At 41.2% G+C, this 21778-nt stretch overlaps 1 protein-coding gene across 4 annotated transcripts in view; it reads left to right on the top strand.

The window, feature by feature from the left end:
• The window catches only part of MTA1 (metastasis associated 1), a 70422-nt gene that overhangs the window by 25738 nt on the left and 22906 nt on the right, over nucleotides 1-21778 (top strand). For all 4 annotated transcript variants that reach the window (XM_048944911.1, XM_048944910.1, XM_048944909.1 and 1 more), the window contains exons 6-12: nucleotides 241-358; nucleotides 1875-1977; nucleotides 5939-6038; nucleotides 7396-7584; nucleotides 8656-8730; nucleotides 15603-15661; nucleotides 21077-21192. In XM_048944911.1, coding sequence (XP_048800868.1) covers nucleotides 241-358; nucleotides 1875-1977; nucleotides 5939-6038; nucleotides 7396-7584; nucleotides 8656-8730; nucleotides 15603-15661; nucleotides 21077-21192 — 760 coding nt within the window. The remainder of the gene's footprint in view (nucleotides 1-240; nucleotides 359-1874; nucleotides 1978-5938; nucleotides 6039-7395; nucleotides 7585-8655; nucleotides 8731-15602; nucleotides 15662-21076; nucleotides 21193-21778) is intronic.

Raw genomic sequence — 21778 nt, 5'->3', positions numbered from 1 at the left:
AGCAATTTAATCTTAAGTGATGAGGGGAAACAGTTTGGTCAGCAGTGTGTCCCTGAGACAAGGAAGGCCACATCCTGATCTTTATTAGGAGAGTGCTGAGAAGGGAACTGGTAACTAGTTTGTTTTTACTTGCTATGAGTAGACTGGGTGAGCAAACAGCATAAAAGCTTTCTACTATATTTACTGTGCTAAAAATGTAAGCTAGTAATACTTCATTTTCTGTTTTTGTTTCATTTTTAGGATTTCTTCTTCTATTCGCTAGTATACGATCCTCAACAAAAGACTCTACTTGCTGATAAAGGAGAAATTCGAGTTGGAAACAGATACCAGGCAGATATAACAGACTTATTAAAAGAAGGTAATTTCCATAATTTAAGTTGTCAAGAGGCCATGTGGAATGCAGCCACTTTTATGTATGCAGCCCATGTGGGAGACAGAGGTTGCTACCACCACGTCATGTGTGCACCACTGGCTTGGATTGTTAGGGACTGAAGCAGTTGCCCACTGCATGCAATTAGTTGTGTCTCAAACCAGGCTTTAAGCGGGCATTTGTCCAAATCATAAAAGTTGTTGAGACAAATTGAATTAATTGGCTCTATCAGAGCTTGCACTCATTTTAAGAGATTTCAGAATTTTCATGGGAAGCACAAATTTCCATCACATCTGTATAGCCTTTGTGTTTTTAATCAAGCCTCGCTTCCCCGTAAGAGCCACTCCCAAATTACTGCCAATTAAGTGCTGTCTCCCCACATCAATTTGCCCATTATTGCTGGATGCCTTTTCCTCAGAGCCCCCTGCCCGTCTGCTGCTGTTGGCTGCCAGCCTAGACTTCTCACCTGCAGAACAGGCAGGAGGAATTTGCTGCCTCGAGCACATTGTGAGACCTCAGCCTGCCCTGCTCGTGGAGCAGAAGGAACATAAGGACACATGCCCAGGAAAAGAGGCTGTTAGTTAACAGATACCAGCTTCACACTGGTCCTTGCACTGCAGTGGGTGGAAGAGCTCTTCTCTGAGACCTGCGTAGGGCTCAGACCTATCTGACAACATTCTCCTTCTCAGAGAGCTGGTGTTATGAGCCGTGTCGGAAGGTGCTCTACCAAACTCCGCAGGCAGAGATGTTAATGCAGTGAGGTACCTCACTCTCTGCTTCAGAGCTTTGCAGATGTGCAGGTACTGTTAGGCTAATGTTAGAGCAGGCCAACATATTGGTCGGGACTCTTGTTTAATTTGTCTGTGGTATTTATTTGGCAGCTGGGCTAGCCTCCTAAGTGAGGATGAACTAATTTGAAAGGCACTCTCTTCCTTCAGCCAGCCAGCATGGGAATTCAGAAAAGTATAATCTCCAGATGTTTCAAAATGGGTTTAAAAAAAAGAGGCTCAGTAGCTCCTGTATTTTTTTTGAAGATATTTTGGTTTGTATATGGTTGGGAGAATAGAATTAAGAGAATCTGATGCTATGATTTGCCCCTTAGAAAGCAACTGGTGCATACAGGAACAGCTACCCTTTGCCTGCTCAGAGCAGCTGGGAGTGTGCCTGCTTTCCTGGAACTGCTGTGAGGTAGAGGAGAAAGAGAGAGAATCTGGGGAGGAGGCCGAAGCGAGGAGGCTAGTTTGGGGGAGGACATACTCTGTTTCCCATTACTTGTGCCATTAGATATCAGTTCTTCAGCATCCGGTGGCCTAATTTGGATGAGTTGGGTTGCTGCATCTGTCAAGCTGAAGTTGTCACAGCCAAATGGGTGAATGAAACTTTCACTGTCAGGCAGAGTATCTGAGTTGATTTGGTGGTTAAATTATTGTGAGATACAAAATTGGGAAAGTCATTTTATTTCAAAACAGTCATGTTGAGCTTTTCTAACTTGTTTTTCAACCAGGTGAGGATGATGGAAGAGATCAGTCAAAACTTGAAACAAAAGTTTGGGAAGCCTTTAACCCGCTAGTAGACAAGCAGATAGACCAGTTCTTGGTGGTAGCACGGTAAGAGCAATTTACCACTTCTTTGAAGAGCATTTGAATAACTCATCTTTTCTAAGCACTTGGTGTTTTTGTGTGTGTTCTTTTTGCTGTACTGGTATGAATGCTGGCTTGGTTGCTTGATTCACGTGTTTCGTTTTGAAATGATGGATGTGTTAATGTGCCTTCCTGGGAATTGCATGACTTCATGAACAACTACTTGGATTTACAACTTTCACTTTCAAAAAGTTAATCATTTTCTTCTATTTTATGTGAGAACTATCCTGTAACTGGTGAGTTTTTTCAAGTTCTTTGGCCAGCACTTCGAGCACGCAGTGAGCTAAATTCCTCACAGTTCATTACAGAGTCCATTTTGTCCCTTTTTCAAATCCAGCCACGTTTCAACATGCGATAATAGTTAAGTTGTAATAGTTAAAGCTAAGATGTTGGAGTCTAGGCACTAGGAAACAGGTAGAATGAATAAAGTCAATCCCTGCAAATGAGTACAGATGGGGAATGGTGAGTTTTATGCTTCTTTTTAAACTCAAGGCAATCTGTCCGTCAGTGTTAGTTTTATGAAATATTTGTGACCCTTTTCAGTGTTCTGTTCATTTATATGAACAGAAGCTTATATTAAAATTTAATATTTACAGTTAAAGAAAAAGGTAATGCTCTCCAAGCTCTGTCTTCTAGTTAAGTTTATAAGACTATGGAAGCATGGAAGTGCGAGTAGCAGATGGATAGTTAGACCATCCATAGTCAGTGGATCAAGTTACTATTAGATATAGGGAGGAAGGTGGTGTGTTTTCCCCCCTTCTCCCTCCCCACGCGCATCTTGAGTTATCATGCTGCTGAACTTTCCTCTTGAATTACCGTGGGTGTGGTATTGCTGTGTCTGTAGTGGGTGAGTTAATGGGGTGTCTCCTGAGGACATAACATGGAAGAATTTGGCTGGAATGGACTCTCATTCTGATTGGAGCTGTTGAATGATGCAAAAAGAATGCATTTATGAAACAACAGTAAATGCTTTCAACACATTGAATGATATAGACTTAAGAAAACAGGAGGAGGAAAGAAAAAGGCAGAATTTAAGAAAATTGAGTTAAAACGTAGAGTTTTAAATATGGAAGATGAGAAGTTTGTATGTTCAGAAACGTGCAACAAAAATCATTTTTCTTTGCACTTTGAAGATAAAAGTTTGCCATTTTTATGCAATTGAGACAAAATTTTTAAGAACACTTGAGAACTTCTTCATGAGTGGGATGGGCCTTGTGTGAGAGCCCAGTAGCAGGAAGCCAAGTATAAAACCAGCTTGGTTAAAATGGAGAAACGTCAACCACTGTCCAGATTGATGAAAATCTGACAGTTCAGATCCATTAGTACATTTTTGTCACTGGTTAACTATTGTTTTCTGTTGTCTAGACTTAGTTGTTGTTTGTTTTTTTTTTTATGGTTCATAAAATCTGTAGTGTTATGACTGCACTAAGGAATCACCATAAAATTTAGTCTCCTCAAGTTCCACTGTGCTACTTACACAAAATGTGGCTGTTTCCCTGGACTTGTGCCAACAGTGGAGTCAAATCCTGCTGGATTAAGTGATTTATGTGCAGTGGATGAATTCTGTGTAGGTTGCTCCATAAGTAGTGCCTCCTCTTTATTTCTGTGGAAACTACAACAAATACAAAGAGCAGAATAACACTGTTTGATAGAGCAAATTCTCAGCTGCAAAATGCTATTTTGCAACATAGTCACCACCATTGGCTATGCATTTTTTTTTCCAGCAATGAACAAGAGCCTCGTGTCACGCTCATAGAACGCTGTAGCACAGTGGTGACCCACTGTTTCACAAGTGCTACGATGGCATTGTTGCTAGGAAAAAATTGCCTGTGTGGTCCATCTTTCATCAGCCCAAACACATGCAAGTCAGAAGGTGCCAAATCTGGACTATATGGTGGGTGTGGTAGGACAGTCCAGCCAAGACTGGCAGTGTGCTCCACAATCTTCAAACTGATATGGGGTCTGGCTTAAGGCTGTCTTCTTTTCTGTCCTGACTCTGGTAGCTTGAGCCTTCAGCTTAGTCAGCATTGTGACATGGCAATCAGAGCTGATGGTTTGTCTGGGTTCCCAGAAATCCAGAAGGATCACCTCTCTCTTGTCCTACAAGGCAGAGCACTTCCCCTGCTGAGAGCTGTCTTCAACTTTTTCTTCAGTGGGAGATTGACATGTTGCCATTCCACAGGCTGCTGTTCTGACTCCAGCTTATAGAGGTGACACCTCATCTCATTGCTGATCATTATGCTGTCCAGGAAATTGTCACCTTCAGCTTCATTTTGGTTCAGTAGATCCTGATAAACTTGCATATGGTGTTCCTTCTGTTGGCCTCTGGCACTGTGGTCAACATAATAGGAGACATTACTTTTGAAGCACACCTTGTACTTAAACAGATGCACGTAGGGAAATGGTTGAAAGCAGGGAGAAGATAATTTCTACCAGTGATGCAGAAGAAGAGGAGGAGGAAGCTGGAATATCTCCAGCAAAGGATTCCTGCTGCTTATGGGACCCTTCAACAAAGAGTTTGTTTGATGGGCTGACTTCCAGCAACGTTGACACAATGCCACTCAGCCACACACTGCTGTGGTCTTGGTGTCAGGAACACTCAGTAGGAAACTAGAGGTTGGAAGTGCCTCATTGATGGGGGTTTTGTGTGTGGGCTGGTTCAGAGTGACCACAGAGCTGTTCTGTGATGGCAGTTTCCACCTTGTGTAGGCTTCTTGGTTATGAAGCTGCTTCTAGCAGTTGTGGCCATTTTCTGCTGCCTGCTTGGTTTGCTGATAGAGCCACGTGAGGCTGCCTGCTGGAAAAAGTTCCCAAAAAGATCAGTATAACGATTGCTTCTACCCAGAATCAGCAAAGTGATCCAGTTTCTAATTAGGTACCACAAAAAAAAAAAAAAACACCACCACCAAAAACTATCAGTTCTGCAAGCAGGGGAGTTGTGAAGCAGGGACAAGCATGAGTGAGTAGGAGGCTCGGGAGAGGGTGAAGTCTGAATGCACCAAAGCCTTGCGGGGGTGGCTTTGGCTTTTGACCAAAATCAGATATTTGATGGATTACTGCCTAAGTATTTACCTTTTTTTCTTCTATGCACTCAGCTAGTCAACTAGTCTGGGGAAGTGAACAGAGTGAGGGGGTGCTGGGGGGGAATTGATTTTTTTGTTGTTGTTGTAATTTCTCAGAGTTCAGCTCCAGTTCACTGTGCAGGAGTGTTCCCAACTGTGTGCTGCAACAAGCAGCCAGGGGAGTGGGAATTACTGGAACCAGTATTCCTTTTGTAGAGTTCTCTAGCTCGTTTCTTTAGGGGTAAAAAGAGGAGCCTGGGAATTGTGGCCTTGTCAACAGGAGTGGCTGTCATTGGGCGGTATTTGAGAACTGCTGTCCTTTTACACAGTCTACTTATACTTTGAATACTCTTTTTATATATAAATGTTACAGTACACACAGTAAATACATGTTTACAATGTTAGACTATGTCATACTTTTTCTGCAGCTTTGGAAAATGATTGTTGCTGCATTCTTTTTTTCCTGTCATATCTTGGCATCTATCGACGTACCTTTCGACAACGCAGTGCCGCTCAGGCTGCCGTTCATAAAGGTCACTTGTGATCACTCTCTTTTAAACCTTAATTCAAAAATTTGTGTTGAGAGACGAAGGATGAGATGGTTCAAAACTGCCCATTTGGGATCTTGGAGTCCTCCACTGTTTTCCTGCCTAAGCCTGTTTGGTCATATAAAAGTGAGCACAGTCAAGCATTCGTAATAACAAACCACATCTGAAGAGAATGGTTCCTGGCTCAGAAGTAGTGCCAAGACATGTAATCTTGTTACTGAGAAGTGCAGTCTGCTGATCTCAAAAAATGTTGGTTGGGTGTTGATATTTACGCTTGCTTTGCACACAGAGTTAATGTGCCGTTGTTGTTTCTTTCAGGTCCGTTGGTACGTTTGCCCGAGCACTAGACTGCAGTAGTTCTGTCAGACAGCCAAGTTTGCACATGAGTGCTGCAGCAGCCTCTAGGGACATCACACTGGTAAGGTTTATAAGTGGGCCTTCAGTTATTGAGAGATGTAAGATAATTCACCTTCTCAATATAACAGTTGGCAAAAGGAAAGGGCCAGATGGACTGTAATTGTGGCCTGCTGTGAACCAGATCCTGTCTTTGTAAAGGAGCCCTTTATTTACATTGAAGGAAATTTTTCTGGCTTTGTGCCTCCTTACGATCCATCTTGGGTAGCTCAGATCTTTTATTTCTTGAATGTTTTGACCATGCTTCACAGCCCATCTCTTACATAGGCTTAGTGAATAATGGTCTTAAAAAGAATCCACGTGCTTGTCTGCAATGTTGAAATGCCAAAATACCACTTAACGCTTCCCCAGCTGCCACTGCCATCCTTGGGCAAAATTGTGTAGAGGGGAAGAGTTTGTGATCAGATAAGAAGTTTCAGTTGATGGAGTTTTCTTTGAGCTTCGCTTTAAAGCTCCAAAGGAGTGGTGATTCTGTGAATATTTTGTAATTGTAAAGGATACTTAATAGAGAGGAGTGGGAAAACTGAAATTTCTATGCTAGAAAGAGTTGAGAGGAAGTGTGAATAACACTTACAAAGGCTCCAGAGTGCTGTTATCAAAATCTCACCTCATAACTGGTATAATATGAAATCATTTGTAGAACAAACTCGAGGATAAAACACTGTAGGTTGATGAGGCATGTGCTCAAAGCTCTGATAAATGGAAGACAAATAGCATCCTGATTAAAACAACAGAAATAAAGCCAAGCTTTCATTTAAAATACCAATTCCTCGCTCTCAGTGTGTTCTCCCCTCTTATAAATAACAAGTCACCATCAGTTGTAGCTCAGCTTTCTCATGAATAATTGCTCACTCAGGATAATTCTTCCTACTCAACTATTATATGCGACTTAAATCCTTTTTGGAGTTTGTGACATTTGGGGCAAATGTGTGTGTGCTTAAATATTTGTTTTTATATGCAATTTGTGAGGATTATTTGACAAAAGAAGTGCATGGCTAAGTTAATTAGAAAATATACCCCCAGTCCTCTATCTTCATCTGGTGAGTGGGGCTCTATCCCCTGCATTTTCTTAACAGTAGTGCTGCAGTGGTGGTGCTGGGGATTAGATAAAGTAGGAATTACTCATATGCAGATGCTCACGTTCTACAAATCCTACTATTTTTTAGTGAACATAAGACTTGTACACTGAAAATTATCTTGAATCTGGGGTTGGAGCAAGTATTTACTGGCTTGGTGCAGATGTAGTACACTGTATCCACAGATACCACTGCATGGTTTCTGTTACTGCTGTTAAATTGCTAAGTGTTTTTCCTGCTGGATGCTTGTTCTAACATTTATTTCTCTCTTTTACAACTGTGTAGTTTCATGCTATGGACACTTTGCACAAAAATGTCTATGACATTTCCAAGGCGATCTCTGCGCTTGTGCCACAAGGTGGGCCAGTCCTGTGCAGAGATGAGATGGAGGAGTGGTCTGCTTCAGAGGCAAACCTCTTTGAGGAAGCACTAGAAAAATACGGAAAAGATTTCACTGACATTCAGCAAGATTTTGTAAGTATATGAAGTGGGGGCCTGCATGATGAGGCTGATTCTGATTGGAGAACAGGGCTGATTTATTGCTTGTCTGCACTGAGTTGTTTTTCTTCATCTTGAAGAAGAGGGCTTTGAACTGGTGCATGTCTTGCAGTAAACCAGGGGAAGACAGACCTCATGCTGAAGACAGCCTGCTGTACAGTCAGAATTTCAAATCACTGATGATTGATTTTTCCTCCAGAGATGTTAATTTAAAATAGTCTGCTTGACTACAACAGAGTGGATACAGGAAAGCCTTGCTGCTGTAGAGTAACTTGTTTGAAAGAGTACTGAGCCTGGAACATGGAAACGTAGTCACTTTTATATTATCTCAATAAAGGATCCTCTGAAAGTTGGAAAAAGGAATCTTGGGCATCCGTGGGAAGCGTCCTGTAGTTTGGCCAGATCTCCTCCATAGGTATTCAGCCAGCAGATTGAATGGAGCACTGTAGGAGAGCCAAGTTGCAGTGTATCACTGTTCGACTCCTCAGAACAAAACAAGTAGTGTCAGTGTTGCTTGTCCTGTGCTCTAATCTTTTAGATGAGGGGACTTGGAAGCCGCACAACACTCTATAGTCCTGCTGAAAGCCTCTTGCTTTTCACGCAGAGAACAGAGCTGGCATGGCATGTTTCTGTTAGTAGTTATCATTTTACTTTTTTTTTAAGGACCCACTCCATAGAAGTTTTGCAAAACAGAGCTGTAAGACTGTCATCATGATTCCTAAGCTTGAGTCTTTGCTGCTCAAAGCAGCAAAACTGTCTCAGCCCGTGGGCTGTCTTCCATGTTGACTCTGAATGGTTTGCTATGAAGCCAGTGCAGCATGAAGATTTACCTGTAATCTGCTTCTATACTGAAAGCACTATTTTTTGAAAGGTCCTGTTTAAAGTGGGTGCCTCTGATGTCTTTAGTTAACGTCTGAATCTCTTATCTTTTTTGCTAGCAGTGTTAGTAATAGCAAACTCTGTTACAAACTGTCTGCCAGAGGAATTCTGTGAATTTTGGTGAGGCTGCATCCAGCAATGACTGTTGCTTTTCCTTTCTGTCCCTAGCTCCCATGGAAATCCTTAACAAGCATAATAGAGTATTACTATATGTGGAAAACTACAGACAGATACGTTCAGCAGGTAAGAAAGTCAGAATCACCTCTTTCATTACAAGAGAAGCTGCTTTACTTGCCACTGGAGCCAAACATTGCCACTTTACTCTTCTTTGTGGAGTTCAGGCTTTCCAATAGGTGGATTCTGTAATCACCAAAGTGCTAATCCTTTATCACTCATCAGCCATCCTGTAGACATGTGAAAGTTCCAAGCCAATTAAAGTAGCAGCGAACATTTAAAAATGTCAAAGCCACATGTTTACATCTGTTTTGGAATGAAATAGCTTGAGGAAGTATATGCAGTTAATCTCTGCCTGTGTAACCAAGTTCAAGGTCAGCAGTAACTTCAATTTAGGGTTTTTATGGAGGCAGTTGTTCATGTACCACAACTGTCATTATTCCCCTCCACTGCCTGCCCGTGACTTTGACTGCAGCTGCACAGGATCTCCTTCACATAAGTAGTGCAGGGTGTTTGGAAAGCTTTGGTGGCTCAAATTCCCAGACTCCTAATACTTGAGAATCAACTTGGGTTGCTGTTTACAGTCATTTTTTTCTCCTCCTTGTTTAAATACAAAGGCTGCTTGGTGCATTATGTAATGAAAGCATGATGCAAGAAGTATGTGAGAAGTTGTAGAGTAACAATGGCTGCAAAGCACTTAGAATATTTAATAGGAAAACTAATTAAAAGGGAGAAATGCATAATGAATTGTTAATGGTAATTATCAGTGTATTGTTTAAGCACCTATTTAAAGCATTAGAAAAAGTGTAGTCACAGAATCATCCCACCTTAACTTGCTTTGTTACACGTTCAGCCTAGGATAAAGGCTGGATGCTTGGGACATTGACCAGCATTTGGGACGTGTTAGATTTGGCTGTCAAGATCTGCAGTGCAGTTTTTTTTTTTTGCCATTCTCTTTGTGATTGGAACATTTCAAGTTATGGAGGGTTCCTCAGGCAAATCAAAACCCTCTTTGAATAAGTTCTGTATTGCAGGGTTTTTTTTTTGTTTAATATATTAAACAGAGTTAATGCTTGCATCCTCATTCTGATATTTTTCTGAATTCATTCCTTGATTGAAACTTTTCTTTCCTATTAAGGAAAGCACAATAGGAAAGTGAGACCATCAAGGAAGCTTGTGCAGTGCTGAAAAAATGTGCCAAAGTAGTAGTTGCATTCTTCTGCTAGTTCCAATTTCTTGAGCTTTCCTATTACAAAGACAAAATTGCAGAGGGGATACTTGCATGAAGGAGTTTGATTATTTGTTCTTGTAGCAATAAAATAGTAATTAAAGAAGCACCGCAGTTTCTTGTATTGTTTTGCTGCATTCTTCTGCAGTGAGTTTTCTATCGTGGTTGTGCTGTTGTACCTCACGTGTGCTGCCCAGCAAAGTACAGGGCGTGGGATTTGGGGAAAACTTCCAATTAGAGGCTGTGCACTTAGGAGACAACGTGAGTATAAGGTGAGCAGGTAGAAACTGCAGAGCCACGAGATACCACGTCCATTATGTTTGATCTGAGCTGAAGACCTCGGCTCAAATTCCCAGACTGTACAAGCAAATAATACAGTAAACATTTATAAAAAGCCTGGGAGAGCTGTCTGTGTATTACCACAAATAAAGCATAGGAAGTTTTCTTTGGAATAATGGTGCACTGCATTTGATATGTTCAAATTCTTTCACGGTGCACAACTCTCAACATCATTTTTTTTTCCCCCAGTGTTTTGTCTGTGTCAGTTCTTTCCTTAGTCTAACAGCACAGAATGGTGCTGGGCTTTATAGCACTTCTGTACCTGAGATACCGAAAATGTGCTACATAAGGGTATGGCCATTGTGTATTCTGAGTTGTTTCACTTCCACTTGGCCTCTTTTTAAGGAGGTGATTAATTTATCTTTCAAGTCTGTGTGTTATTTCCCCACTCACAGCTGCTAACTTGCTCATTCTTGTAGATTCCATTCTTGTAGATTCTTCCATTCTTAGAAGCATTACTTTAAGCTGTCTGTTTTTGAGAGTTGCACAACTTTGTTGGGAAGCCTTTGTCACATGTAGACTGCCTGCTTTGAAAACCAGTTACTGAGAAGTGTTTGCTTTCTTCTGTATTTCCTTTGAGAATTTCTTGGATCAAGAGAGAACTCTGTCATGTCCCTGAAGAAAAATCTTATCTGTGCCATGAAGGAAGCTGAATTTTGAGTGGACTTGAGCAGAAAAACTTTTCTCAGGACTGAACAATAAGTAAAGCACGGAGCCCTGTGCAAGCTTGAAACTAGAGCTCCTATAGTCAGAATATTCGGGAAATAAGTAACACAAGATGCTACTGATTGAAGTGCTGGCATGCAGAAATGTTTGTGCTTGTGTGGAGGGGAAGGAGAGGGCTGCTTGGTACACCTAGGATGGGAAGGCTTAAAAGCACTTCCTTGCCTTGAGAATAGGCTGATGCGATTGAAAAGGACACAAAAGGACTTGCTTCAGAGCATGGATTTCCTGGGTTTCTCACACACTGATTTATATTTGTCTTGATCTACGCTTTTGCTTTTGGTAGGTATTGGCATAATTAAAGTTCAGTCACTTGAAGTGGAGATCCAGCTCTCCAAGAGCAGATCTGCTAGAAGGAGTGTCAATGGGCTGCCAAAATTCTGCACATTGTTCTGCCGGAGGAACCTTTTTGGAGATGGCCTGAAGAAATGCAGTGTCCCATGACTCCTGTGAATGGGTTTTTTGTTGGTTTTGTTTTTTGTTTTTTGAGTCAGATTTCACATAAATTGATTCAGAAGCAGCAAGATATATATCCATTTATTGGTTTAAAAAGGTTTGAACTGACATCCACTTTCCTGTGGACTACTTTCAAGAGCAGTCTGAAAGCTCTTTAAGAGTCGTGTGGTGTTTGGGCATGACTGTGTTACCATTCAAAGTGCAAGTCAAGTTCTTAAGTAGTTGTGTGTTCCAGGATGATGTTCTTGGTTGTTTGTTTGTTTGTTTGAAGATCTTTTAATGCTGTTTTGTGTATCATGAAGGGAAGTCCTGTAAACTTCCAAGTGTAACAGTATCCAGCTTTCTGAGAGTGAAAGACTTAAGTCTTACTGCGTTTTCATTTGTGCTTGAGGAACATGAAACTTCAAGAAGGAGCTCAAACATTACAAATTCCTGCTCTCTACTCTTTTTATTGTGTAGAAGCACTATTAAAGTGCTGCAGAGATTAAGTAGGAGAAGAAGACTGGTTTCAAGGTATGTGGAGCTGGAAAAGCAAAAATGTAAAGGAGGAGATGGAGAATATGAAAGTGCCAGTAAATTTGACAACGTGAGGCAGGGGGAGCTCTGGTAGGTCCTGATGCAGATACATAACATCTTTACTGGGGAAGACTAACCTTTGTACCTAGGTGAGAGCTCTGAGTGACATCCTAATGTACTGGCACTCATGAAGTACTGTGTACTAGCAAAGTAGAAATATCATCAGAGAAATGCTTTTCCACATACGTAGGACATGCTGTCCCCAGACACCTCCTATTAATCCTGCAGTATCCTGGAACTGGAGTAGTTTTGGCAAGCAATTAACAGAGGCTGGAGGTATTGTACATCAGTGCTGGAGGAGCCCTGGCAGCTGGAAGCGCTTCTGCCAAATGCATCATGTCCTAATTACCTCCCCGTGCCTCCCAGCAGCACTGGTGTGCTCAGGGTATTGAGGGGAAAGATGCAAAACTTGGATTCTCCTGCATCCAGAAGGCACAGGCTAGAGAATATTCTTCCCCAGGGTGAACTAAAAGGGGCTCAATATTTGAGATGCCCCCATACTGCCTGCTAACCCAACTCTTGCACTGTGGACCTTGAAATATCCTCTGCAGTCCTGGATTTTTTCTGTTACTTTCTCTTTATGAACACTCACTCTTTAGAAAATGGTTCACAAACATTTGTTTGCTGTAATGCATCACATTTTAAGACTTTTCAAGCTTAGGGGATAGAATGAAAGATATTAACTCTGGGCTGTAAAAAGGACAGGCATTTGCACTGAATCATATACGGTATTTTAATGTACTTTTAATTCCTTAGTCCTAGGGGAGATTAAAAAGAAAAAAGTATGTAATATTTCCCTTTAGTAGGGAAAATGTGACGAGGATGTGCTTAAGATAGATGGACATGCATATGCAAGTTAGAGATACAAGATCTCGTTTGTGTCAAGCCTCTGGAAGAAGTTACAAACAGGATTCTTTTGGAAGGGGAACGTTAAGGCACAAATCCATTCCTAACAGGCAAAGGAACCCAGCAGAGCACTTCTCTATGGGGAGAGCATTCTTGTACTTTCTGCTGTCAGAAAGTATCAGAGGCTCCTGAAGTCTGCACTATTGGTCATCCACAGCTACAAACCATGCAGAACCAACCTCTCCATATCCAGCTCATTGTAGGGCTTCTGGAAGCCTTCGGATGTCCTGGTACGCTAGACTGTAATAAAGGCATGTGCTATATGAAATGTTTGGCCTTGATCTCAAGGCAGCTGAGGGTATTGCTGGGCCCAGGTGACCTGCTGGTAGCTCAGAGCTTGCACCGTGGTCATCATTCACATATCAAATCCGGTGTTACCATTCATCATCCCTTCCCTAAAATGTTGCTTAACAGGCTAAATTAACCATGTCTCCAAGGCAAATGATTTTAGATTGCAAATAGCAAAATAATTCTGCTGTTGGTAATGCTTTGTGCTTGCACGAGGCTTTTCCATTCATAGATTTCCAAAACTGTCACAACATAATGACTCTAGCTAGTGCCCTTGGGAGCTTTAACCAAGAATACTGCAGTTTCCCGTTCCCTCCCCTTCAATTTCCAGTAGAAATCTAGTGGAAATTTAGAAATCAGAACAAACGAGTTCTGTACCAGTGAAAGTTCCCTGAATTTCCTGCTTTGCCCTCAAGGAAATGTGATTCTTGTACAAAGTTCATCAAGCAGTAATGGAAGTGTTTATCAACATTTGATGTTAGGCTGCCTTGACATCTTCGTTCTCTGGTTTTTAAGATGGGTTGACTTTTATTTGCTGGAAAAGGGAATTCTTTCAGGGCCCAGAGAGATCTGGTGAGGGACTGTCAGGCTGTCAAATGGAGAACATGCTTCAGGCTGCCCCTCTGATCAAAGCAAGCTTTGTGCTTACTGGAAGCTTTTACTTAATTGTTTTTACACGTGACCATCATGTCCCTATAAAAAGAATTTATATATTCCCATGTGCCACTTTTTTTTTTTTTCTTTTCAGTTCTATTACATTTTCTTGTGCTTCTTATTTCTATGCAGATGCTGACGTCTGCTTTACAGTTATTATTTTCCGAGACTGTGCCTTGAGGCTGTTCATTTAAAAAAATAGTAAACAAATTGAATTAATCTGTTTGTCTAGAATATGAGTGAAGCTCCAAGCAAACAGTGCCCTGCTGGTTTGTCTGGAAAGCATTCTCAGGGCTTTATGCAGACTGCTGTTACTGGCTTGGGTGTTGAATAGAATGGGCCTTCAGGAGGGGATTGGGGTAGAAGCCTCCAGAGGTTCCTTTCATGGAATGATAGAATGACTTGGAAGGGACCTCAAGGATCATCAAGCTCCAACCCCTCTGCCCCGTGCAGGGCTACCAACTTCCACATTGAATACTGGACCTGGCTGCCCAGGGCCCCATCCAACCTGGCCTTGAACACCTCCAAGGACAGCGCATCTTTCACCCCAAGTTTATTTGGTTTATGTAAGGAGAGCATTTTACTATTTAATGAATGTGAAGGTTTGAGTTTTGAAAGGAGTTCCTGGCCAGTTAACAAAGCTCCTGCTTATTGTCTTCCTGTGCCTTGTTGTTTCTTGTGCCGTATGCTTTGTTCAAAGCAAGGAGCAGTGCCATTTTGAAAGCGTTTATCATCCACTTCCCATTGAAAGGATCCTGTAATCCACCTCCTCCAGAATCATGGATGGAATGGCTGTTGTTCTTTTTTTTTTTTTTTTTTTAACCAAAAAAAGGACGGATAAACTTCTTAGTGTGCTTCCCCATGCTCTGAAAGGCTATTTGTTTTGTGTGTGTTTTTCCTTGAATGTATCTTTGTTATGCTCCTTAGCATCTTTTGGGAAATATGGTTTTGACCAGGAGCCACTTGTTTGGTGTAGTTAAAACTCTTTTCTTTAACCCCTTTGATGTTCTCTGCTACCTGACTGCAAACGTTCGTGCCTGGAGTTTGTTTCCTTTTTGTCTACAAGGGAGTCAGTCATGTAGTACCTTTTTACAGAAAGCTTTTTGCCTTTAGGAATTGAAGCAGATGGGTTGCCCATGGCTGATATTTAGTGTGAAGTGATTACATACCATCATTACCCAGCAGTTTTCTTAGTTCTGTGTCAGTTCTTAGTTAAGCTGGTAGCCTTTAAAAGAAAATCTCAGCTGTGAGTAAGTTTTCAATCAGTTAAAATAAGAAAAATAAATAAGAGGACCATCAACAGAGTCTTTCCTTCAAACTCAAGTTCTTTCAGCTGTTGAGGAAATATGATGGAGTAGATATTTTGCTAGGCCTGCTCCCATCCAGTTGGTGTGTATTACCAAGGAGGGCTGACATGTCACATCTATCTCTGCAGGGGAAGAGAAAGCAATGTGGAAGGAACAGTGTAGGAGTTTGTATTGGAGTGAATAGGAAAGGAAAAATTGTCCTTAGTCATTTGAGGTCCTTCTTTTTTTATTTTTATTTTCTCAAAATGCTGCGTGCACAGGCAATTAATGCCCACAGTTGTTTCAATGTATGTTTTCCTCTTTGAAAAGGACTTTGTAGTAGCTGCTCAGTGAAAGGAACGCTTACTTGTTTGTTAATAAGTGCTTGTGTTTTTACAGGTGCATTGTATGACTCCAGGTAAAATAGCCCTTCTTTTCTTTTTGTTTCCCTAACCTTCTTTCTGATGTTTTTTTTCTTTTCAAAGAAACGATTGAAAGCAGCAGAAGCAGAAAGCAAGCTAAAACAAGTGTATATACCCAACTAGTAAGTATCTTTGTTGTTTTGTTCTATTTTATTTCATTGTGTCTGGGTCGTAGTTTCCATGGCCTGTCAGTGTTATATATTAGCTTTAATTATATAATGAGAGCCACAGTCGAACAATGTCAGAGAATTACTAAATTAGGTTACCAATGTAACGAGCCTTCTGCTGACACTTAAATAGGCTTGAGTTTCTTTTTATTTTAGCTGAGTTAATGCTAAACACCCAGATGCTAATAAACAACTCGGAGCCCTGTGGAAGAGAAGATGATAGCTGTAGTATTTCAAAGCTGGCGAGAATAAAGCAGTGCTGCTCCCAGCGTGCCTCTGCTGCTGCTCTGAGCGTGCAAAGGGCTGAGCTGCTCCCACGAGCCGACCTCCTGCTTCAGGAGCACAGAGTGTTTCCTCCATGGGTAGCTGAGGGCTTTCCCTGCAGGGCTTTCCTGGTTACGTTGCTCTGCTGTCACGTTGCTCCTTTTGCTCGTATCATGTGCTTCCTGAAGCAACCGTTGCTTGTCTTCTGACTTCTATATTGACTGTGCTGTTGGGGACTTGCTAGCAGGCCCATACTGTTATGCACAAACAACAATAACAAATAACAATAGTAATTAATTGCATAATCCTAATGCATCTGTTTTCCTTAGTTATTGTTAATATCTCCCGTGTGAATTTACCAAAGTATAGGTGTTGTGTTCATAGTGAAGGCAGACAGAGTTCTTGTCATGCCATTTTTCAACAGTATTGCCTTTTTCTGGAGGGTGTTGCTGTGCTGGGACACTGGACATCAAATTAGATGTGAACTCAAAATGGGCTAAGCTTGGAAAGCAAAAGCCAGTGTAATTTGGACTGCAAATGCAAAAGGTTGTTGCAGATGAGAGGTTGGTAGTCTTGTGTTGATGTTCGATTATAGTATGTGTAGCAGGGCTTTGTTTCTGAAAGGTTACAGTGCTTATTTGATAATGACTGTCTGGAGTGATATCTTGTCCCTTAGCCCTTAATCTCAGCAAGATAATTCCTGTTGCTATCTAGAAAATGCAATTAAATCAGCAACTTACCTCTCTGCTTCAGGACAAGCCTGTCTCTGGTGTTTATTTCCAGTCACAGATGACTTTTATCAGTGTTGTTCCTAAACTTACATGTTAACTGACAAAATGGATTACAAATTTAGCTTCTCCTTCATTATCCTTATGTATGTATCAGGAAGAGTATCAGTTGTGTCCATGACGATCCCACCTGAAAGCTTCTGCTTGATTTTTTTTTCCCTATTAATACCTGCAAATGTGGCAGCAATTTAAGTATTTCTAAAATTTTACATTATTTCTACTCAAGTTTCATTGCAAAATCTGGCACATGACGAATATATTGCATCTGCATTGCCTTTTGCCCTAGAAGAAGATTATATTCTTGGTTTTTAAAAGCAGTACACAGTGTAAGGATCTAGATATCAACATTATTGATTTGTCCTTATCATGTTACTGAGCCCATTCCTGTTTCAAGGCTTGAACCATAACGATCTGCTTGTCACCTCCATAATAAATTACTGGATGTAGCCGTGTCACAAGACCTGTGCAGAAACACATCAGCTGATTGAGTGAAACCTTTTCCAGCAATAACTGGAATAAAATTGTTTGCAAGTAGAGGCCCAGAAGGATATCATTTGTCTCTGGCTTACTTCCAAATGGTCGGACTTTCATTTGTTCCTGCAATGTTAATAGAAAAATCTAGAGCAAAGGGAAGAAAAATAGCAAGAAAAATAATGGAAGCAGCCTTCAAGAGTGATTTGTCATCCTATATGTATATTCGACAATGAAAGATAAGGGAACTAAGTGAAGCTTTGTAGTTGATATTTTTTAACGTAGGAGTGTACTACAAATTTGTGATATGAGGAACTGAAGCATGGAGAGACTGCATGCTTTGTGCAGAGTCGTTCATGTGATGGATGTGAGGTTCTCCAGTCCTCAGGCAACATCCTGGGTGTTGGACATCAGTTTCTGTGCTCCTCCCAAGAAGAGCCCCAGTATTGGGCAGAGATCTGTAGTTGATGTGACTGAACCCAGTGCTTGTGCGTGGCTTTCTGAGGCATCTCTAGGGCTGTGTCTGTGGGAGTGGTGTTAAATAAAGCAGTAGCAGAATGTGAATGTACAGGGAGATTCCATATTCTTGTTCTTTTCATCTTGCCAGTGTGATGGTAGGATTTGCAGAGCATTCTTCCAGTCTCAGTCATTCTTCTGTGCATTCTTCTTCTGACTTCTGTAGCCAAACTCCTTAAGCCTTTGTGAGAGTCATATTCTGGTTTTACAAGTCTTATGGGCATCTTATGTACTTGTTACTTGCTTCTGTACGATGACAGTCAGCTTGTTGAGCTGGTGCTTGTGGGGATTAGAACATCTGCAAATCATGAAAGCTAAGGCTTGCAATGTTTGGCAGCTTTTCTCTTTTGCTTTAATCCAAACGATATCAGCAGGGGAACAGCAAGGGGAGAATGAAGTGCTCAAAACACTTAGGGTCTCCAGTCTCTAAAATGTACTGATGTACAATGTAAATTCTAACTATATCTGTAGATGTAAAATATTGCACATAGAACGCATTGATTTATCTCGGAATCTTGAAGCACTTCCATGGGCTGTAAATACTACCTCACAAACATCGTAAAATAGGGGAATAATATTTCCCCCTGCCTCTTTTTTAATTTAAGCTAATGGGGGAATTGGAGGATTAGGTCAAAGCTTTCAGTGATTACAAAGGGAGACTGCTTGGCAAGCTGAAGATAATTCCTTTATCTGATTCTTTATCATCTTCTGCCTGAGGTGCAGGACTTTTCTCTTTTCCTTTTTAATGATGCAGAGATCCATTGCAGCATGGGAAACTTGGAGATGTAATGCTGTTCTTTCCTTGTAGCTGTTCTAGTTAAGAGTGACCTTCAACACTTAGAAAACGAAAGGCTTTTTTCCACAAAAAGCAGATATTTACAGAAACCCAGGAGCTGTAATGAGAGCTCACCTCTCTTGTGTGGAAAAGGAATCCAAACCCTTGAATTAGATGCCTAAAGGTATATGGAGTAAATGTTCCCTACAAAGGATTAGAAACTGATCCTGTTTCTTATTTTTGAGCCTCTATTTCTTAATTATTCTGTTGCATCTAGCACCATTTCCTTAGTCACTGAATCATTTACTGACAGCGTTAAGTTTGTTACTTTTAACTGCTAAAATTTTGTGCCTGTGCTGTTCTGCATGGCTCAGGGCTACCTTTTGTCTGATGGTTGCCTTCTGCCTGCACATGCTTTCTGATCTCCATCTCTTCAGATTACATTGATCTGCATAACACAGCCCTGCAACCTGTGCTGTGTCATCCCTATTCCCTCCTAACAGTGCTTCATTGCAGCTGAAATCCATCTAGGAGGCTTCCACTCTTGGTCTAAGAGACAGAAATGATAGTTTACCACCCAATCGGTATTCTCACTACCTCCTTTGCATTTTTCACTTCAGCTTCATTAATTGCTTAATGATTCATTGAGTTATTCATCTGATTCTCTTGTTAATAGCCGGAGCAGGGTTTGGTGATATCAAACAAGTTTAATTAACAAATCATCAACAATCAAGAACCTTTTGCTTCTCATCTGCTGGGAACGGTTGCCCTGATGTTGTCACATGCTGTGAGGTTGAAGCTCAGCTCTGTGGCAGGGCGCTTTCTGGTGCTTGTTACAGCTACGTTGACTGCAGACTTCCAGAACCCCAATATGTTTGCACTCCTTACCAAATGCATGCGTGGTTTGTGGAGGTCATTCATTGCAGAACCTGCTGTGCCACTACAGAAATGGGCCTTTACTGAGCCTCACCAGGTGCTTTCAAGTGAAAAGGAAGACAACCTCTACTGGCTTACAGGGTGGTGTAAGCTTTCTGGTAGAGTATGCACTGGAGCTGTAAGGGTCAGTTAACTTCAGAATTTGGTCACTTGGAAATTCTTTGCTTTCTGGAGTCACTGCTGAGGTGATGAAACCACCACTGATGCTACACTAGAAAGAACTCATTTGAACTTTTTTCACCAATGATGCTCTTGAAACACCAGGCTAAGTGAAAAGCAATAATATTCTGTGTCATTTAGATCTGCCCATCTGATGTGTAAGAACGTGTGTTTTCAGAAAGCTGTCTTAGAGAGCTCATTTTAAGACATTTCTCCTTGAATATGTGGGTTCCAAAACACTGATTTATTAGGTGAAAACCAAAATATGTCCACTCCCTTCATTTTTCAGGCAAGAAGTGGGTGAGATGTAATTGGCATTAGAATTTGGGCTTGCATCCAGAGGCCTGCCCCACAGGCTGTATGCTTTCTGTTGCTTCTATAGGCTGAGCCCCTTACAGCAGTTTTTGGATTCCTTGTGGTTTTTGTAAGCCCTCTGTATGCTTCTCCAAGCCTTCTTATGTGACTCATCCCATCTTCCTCCACTTCCCCAAAGTCTGTCCCTGAAATATTGATTCTCCATGCTTCTTGTTCTGCCCCCTTCCCCCCCCCCCATGCCAAGGTTCTTTTGAATGTCTCCTTTTCTCTCCCTGACAGCTTCCAAAGAGATTCTGTACTCCTCCATTTGCTCTCCATGCCAAGGTTTTGCTTGCCCTTCCGTTTTCAGCTCCTGCCAGTAACTTTTTATTTTCCTGAGTCAACATCTTTAGCAGTATATAGGGATGAGCAGAGATGATTCAGATGTTGTTATATCAGAATGTATTGACAGATGTTAATGGATTTCTTGCTCAAAGGATGTTAAATATTGGGACTTTTTGCATTTAGAAGAAGCCAAAATGCTTACTGGGAGGAGTGCAGATTATAGATTAAGTCTTGTAAGAAGGTTTATATTCCTTAATGTCTCTGTGTGCTACATCCAAAGATTTAATTTAAAGTATTGAATGTTCTCCTGCAAATTGTGGCAACATTATGCAAACCTTTGCAGTAAGACAATGTGAAAATATGTGTGTGACGGTTATTTCTAGGGTTATGTTAGCCTCAATAAGGCAAAGGTTGGTCTTTCTCTGCCTATCTCTCCTTCTTCATCCCCTGTGCTGCATCTTGGAGACTTACATAAAATACCTTCACGTTGAGGACAGGGAGAGATCCGTAGATAAGGTCTCTTTGCCAGCTGGATCAGAATGTCTGGGACTGTAATCAGGTTTCCTGCCTTCCCTGGTTGTTTGTAGCTTTTATGTGGTTTGAGTCTCTTAAAGATGGCATCTAACTAATGTAATATGGACATTAGAGAGAGTGTGTTTGTGAATGTTGGATTGCTGGTAAGTACAACTCCTCTATTGAAAGCGACGTGAGGAAACTTAAATCTTCCATTTCCAACATTTTCAGCCATGGTTTTTCTTAAGTCGCACAGGAAATTACATGCCTTGATTAATGTTTGTCCTCCTTTTTGCTTTGTGTTTTAAGTAACAAGCCAAACCCCAACCAGATCAATGTAAATAATGTCAAACCAGGAGTGGTAAATGGTACTGGAGTACAGGCACAGAACGCGGCAGCAGGACGGGCCTGTGAAAGCTGTTATAGTAAGTGACATGCAAATATGGCACTCGTGCATAGGGAGTAAGTGCTGTGCTGTAAGCAATAAAGAGAAAGCTGTGTGCTGTGGGCGTGGGTGGCAAAGAAGGCTTTGGAATGGTGGGGGGACCAAATTTGACATAGCAGCACTTGAGCAAAGTGTTTTTTGAAGTCATTGGTTTTACGTTGTTAAGCATAGTTATAAAGTACATAAAGGTGAGTTAGTAAATGTCCTACATAATTGTAGGTAGCTATTGAGCAGAGATTTCAGTCACCAAGCTGTGAACTTGATGAGTTCTTATATTTTTTTAGTGCATTTCAAAACATGGAATGTCTCTGTATTTGATCTGCTGTCTGGTACTAATCTACTGAGTTCTAACGCTTGTCCAGAGAGCCTTTGGATGCTGTGGCATAGGACTGTGGCATAGGAGTCAAGTCACAGACTTGCCTTATGTTCTTCTATTGTAAAATTAATGTATGGGGAGTTCACAAAATGAGAGTCTTTCATCCTTCCCTGCAGAAATTGTTGTCGACCAGTATTGCAAAATTCAGTTTCGTTGGCAGGAATTTTTCCCATCCTGCTATGTGTTTCTT

The sequence above is a fragment of the Lagopus muta genome, chromosome 5, assembly GCF_023343835.1.
Source record: "Lagopus muta isolate bLagMut1 chromosome 5, bLagMut1 primary, whole genome shotgun sequence".
Lineage (NCBI taxonomy): Eukaryota > Metazoa > Chordata > Aves > Galliformes > Phasianidae > Lagopus > Lagopus muta.
This window is presented reverse-complemented; position numbering and strand designations above follow the sequence as displayed.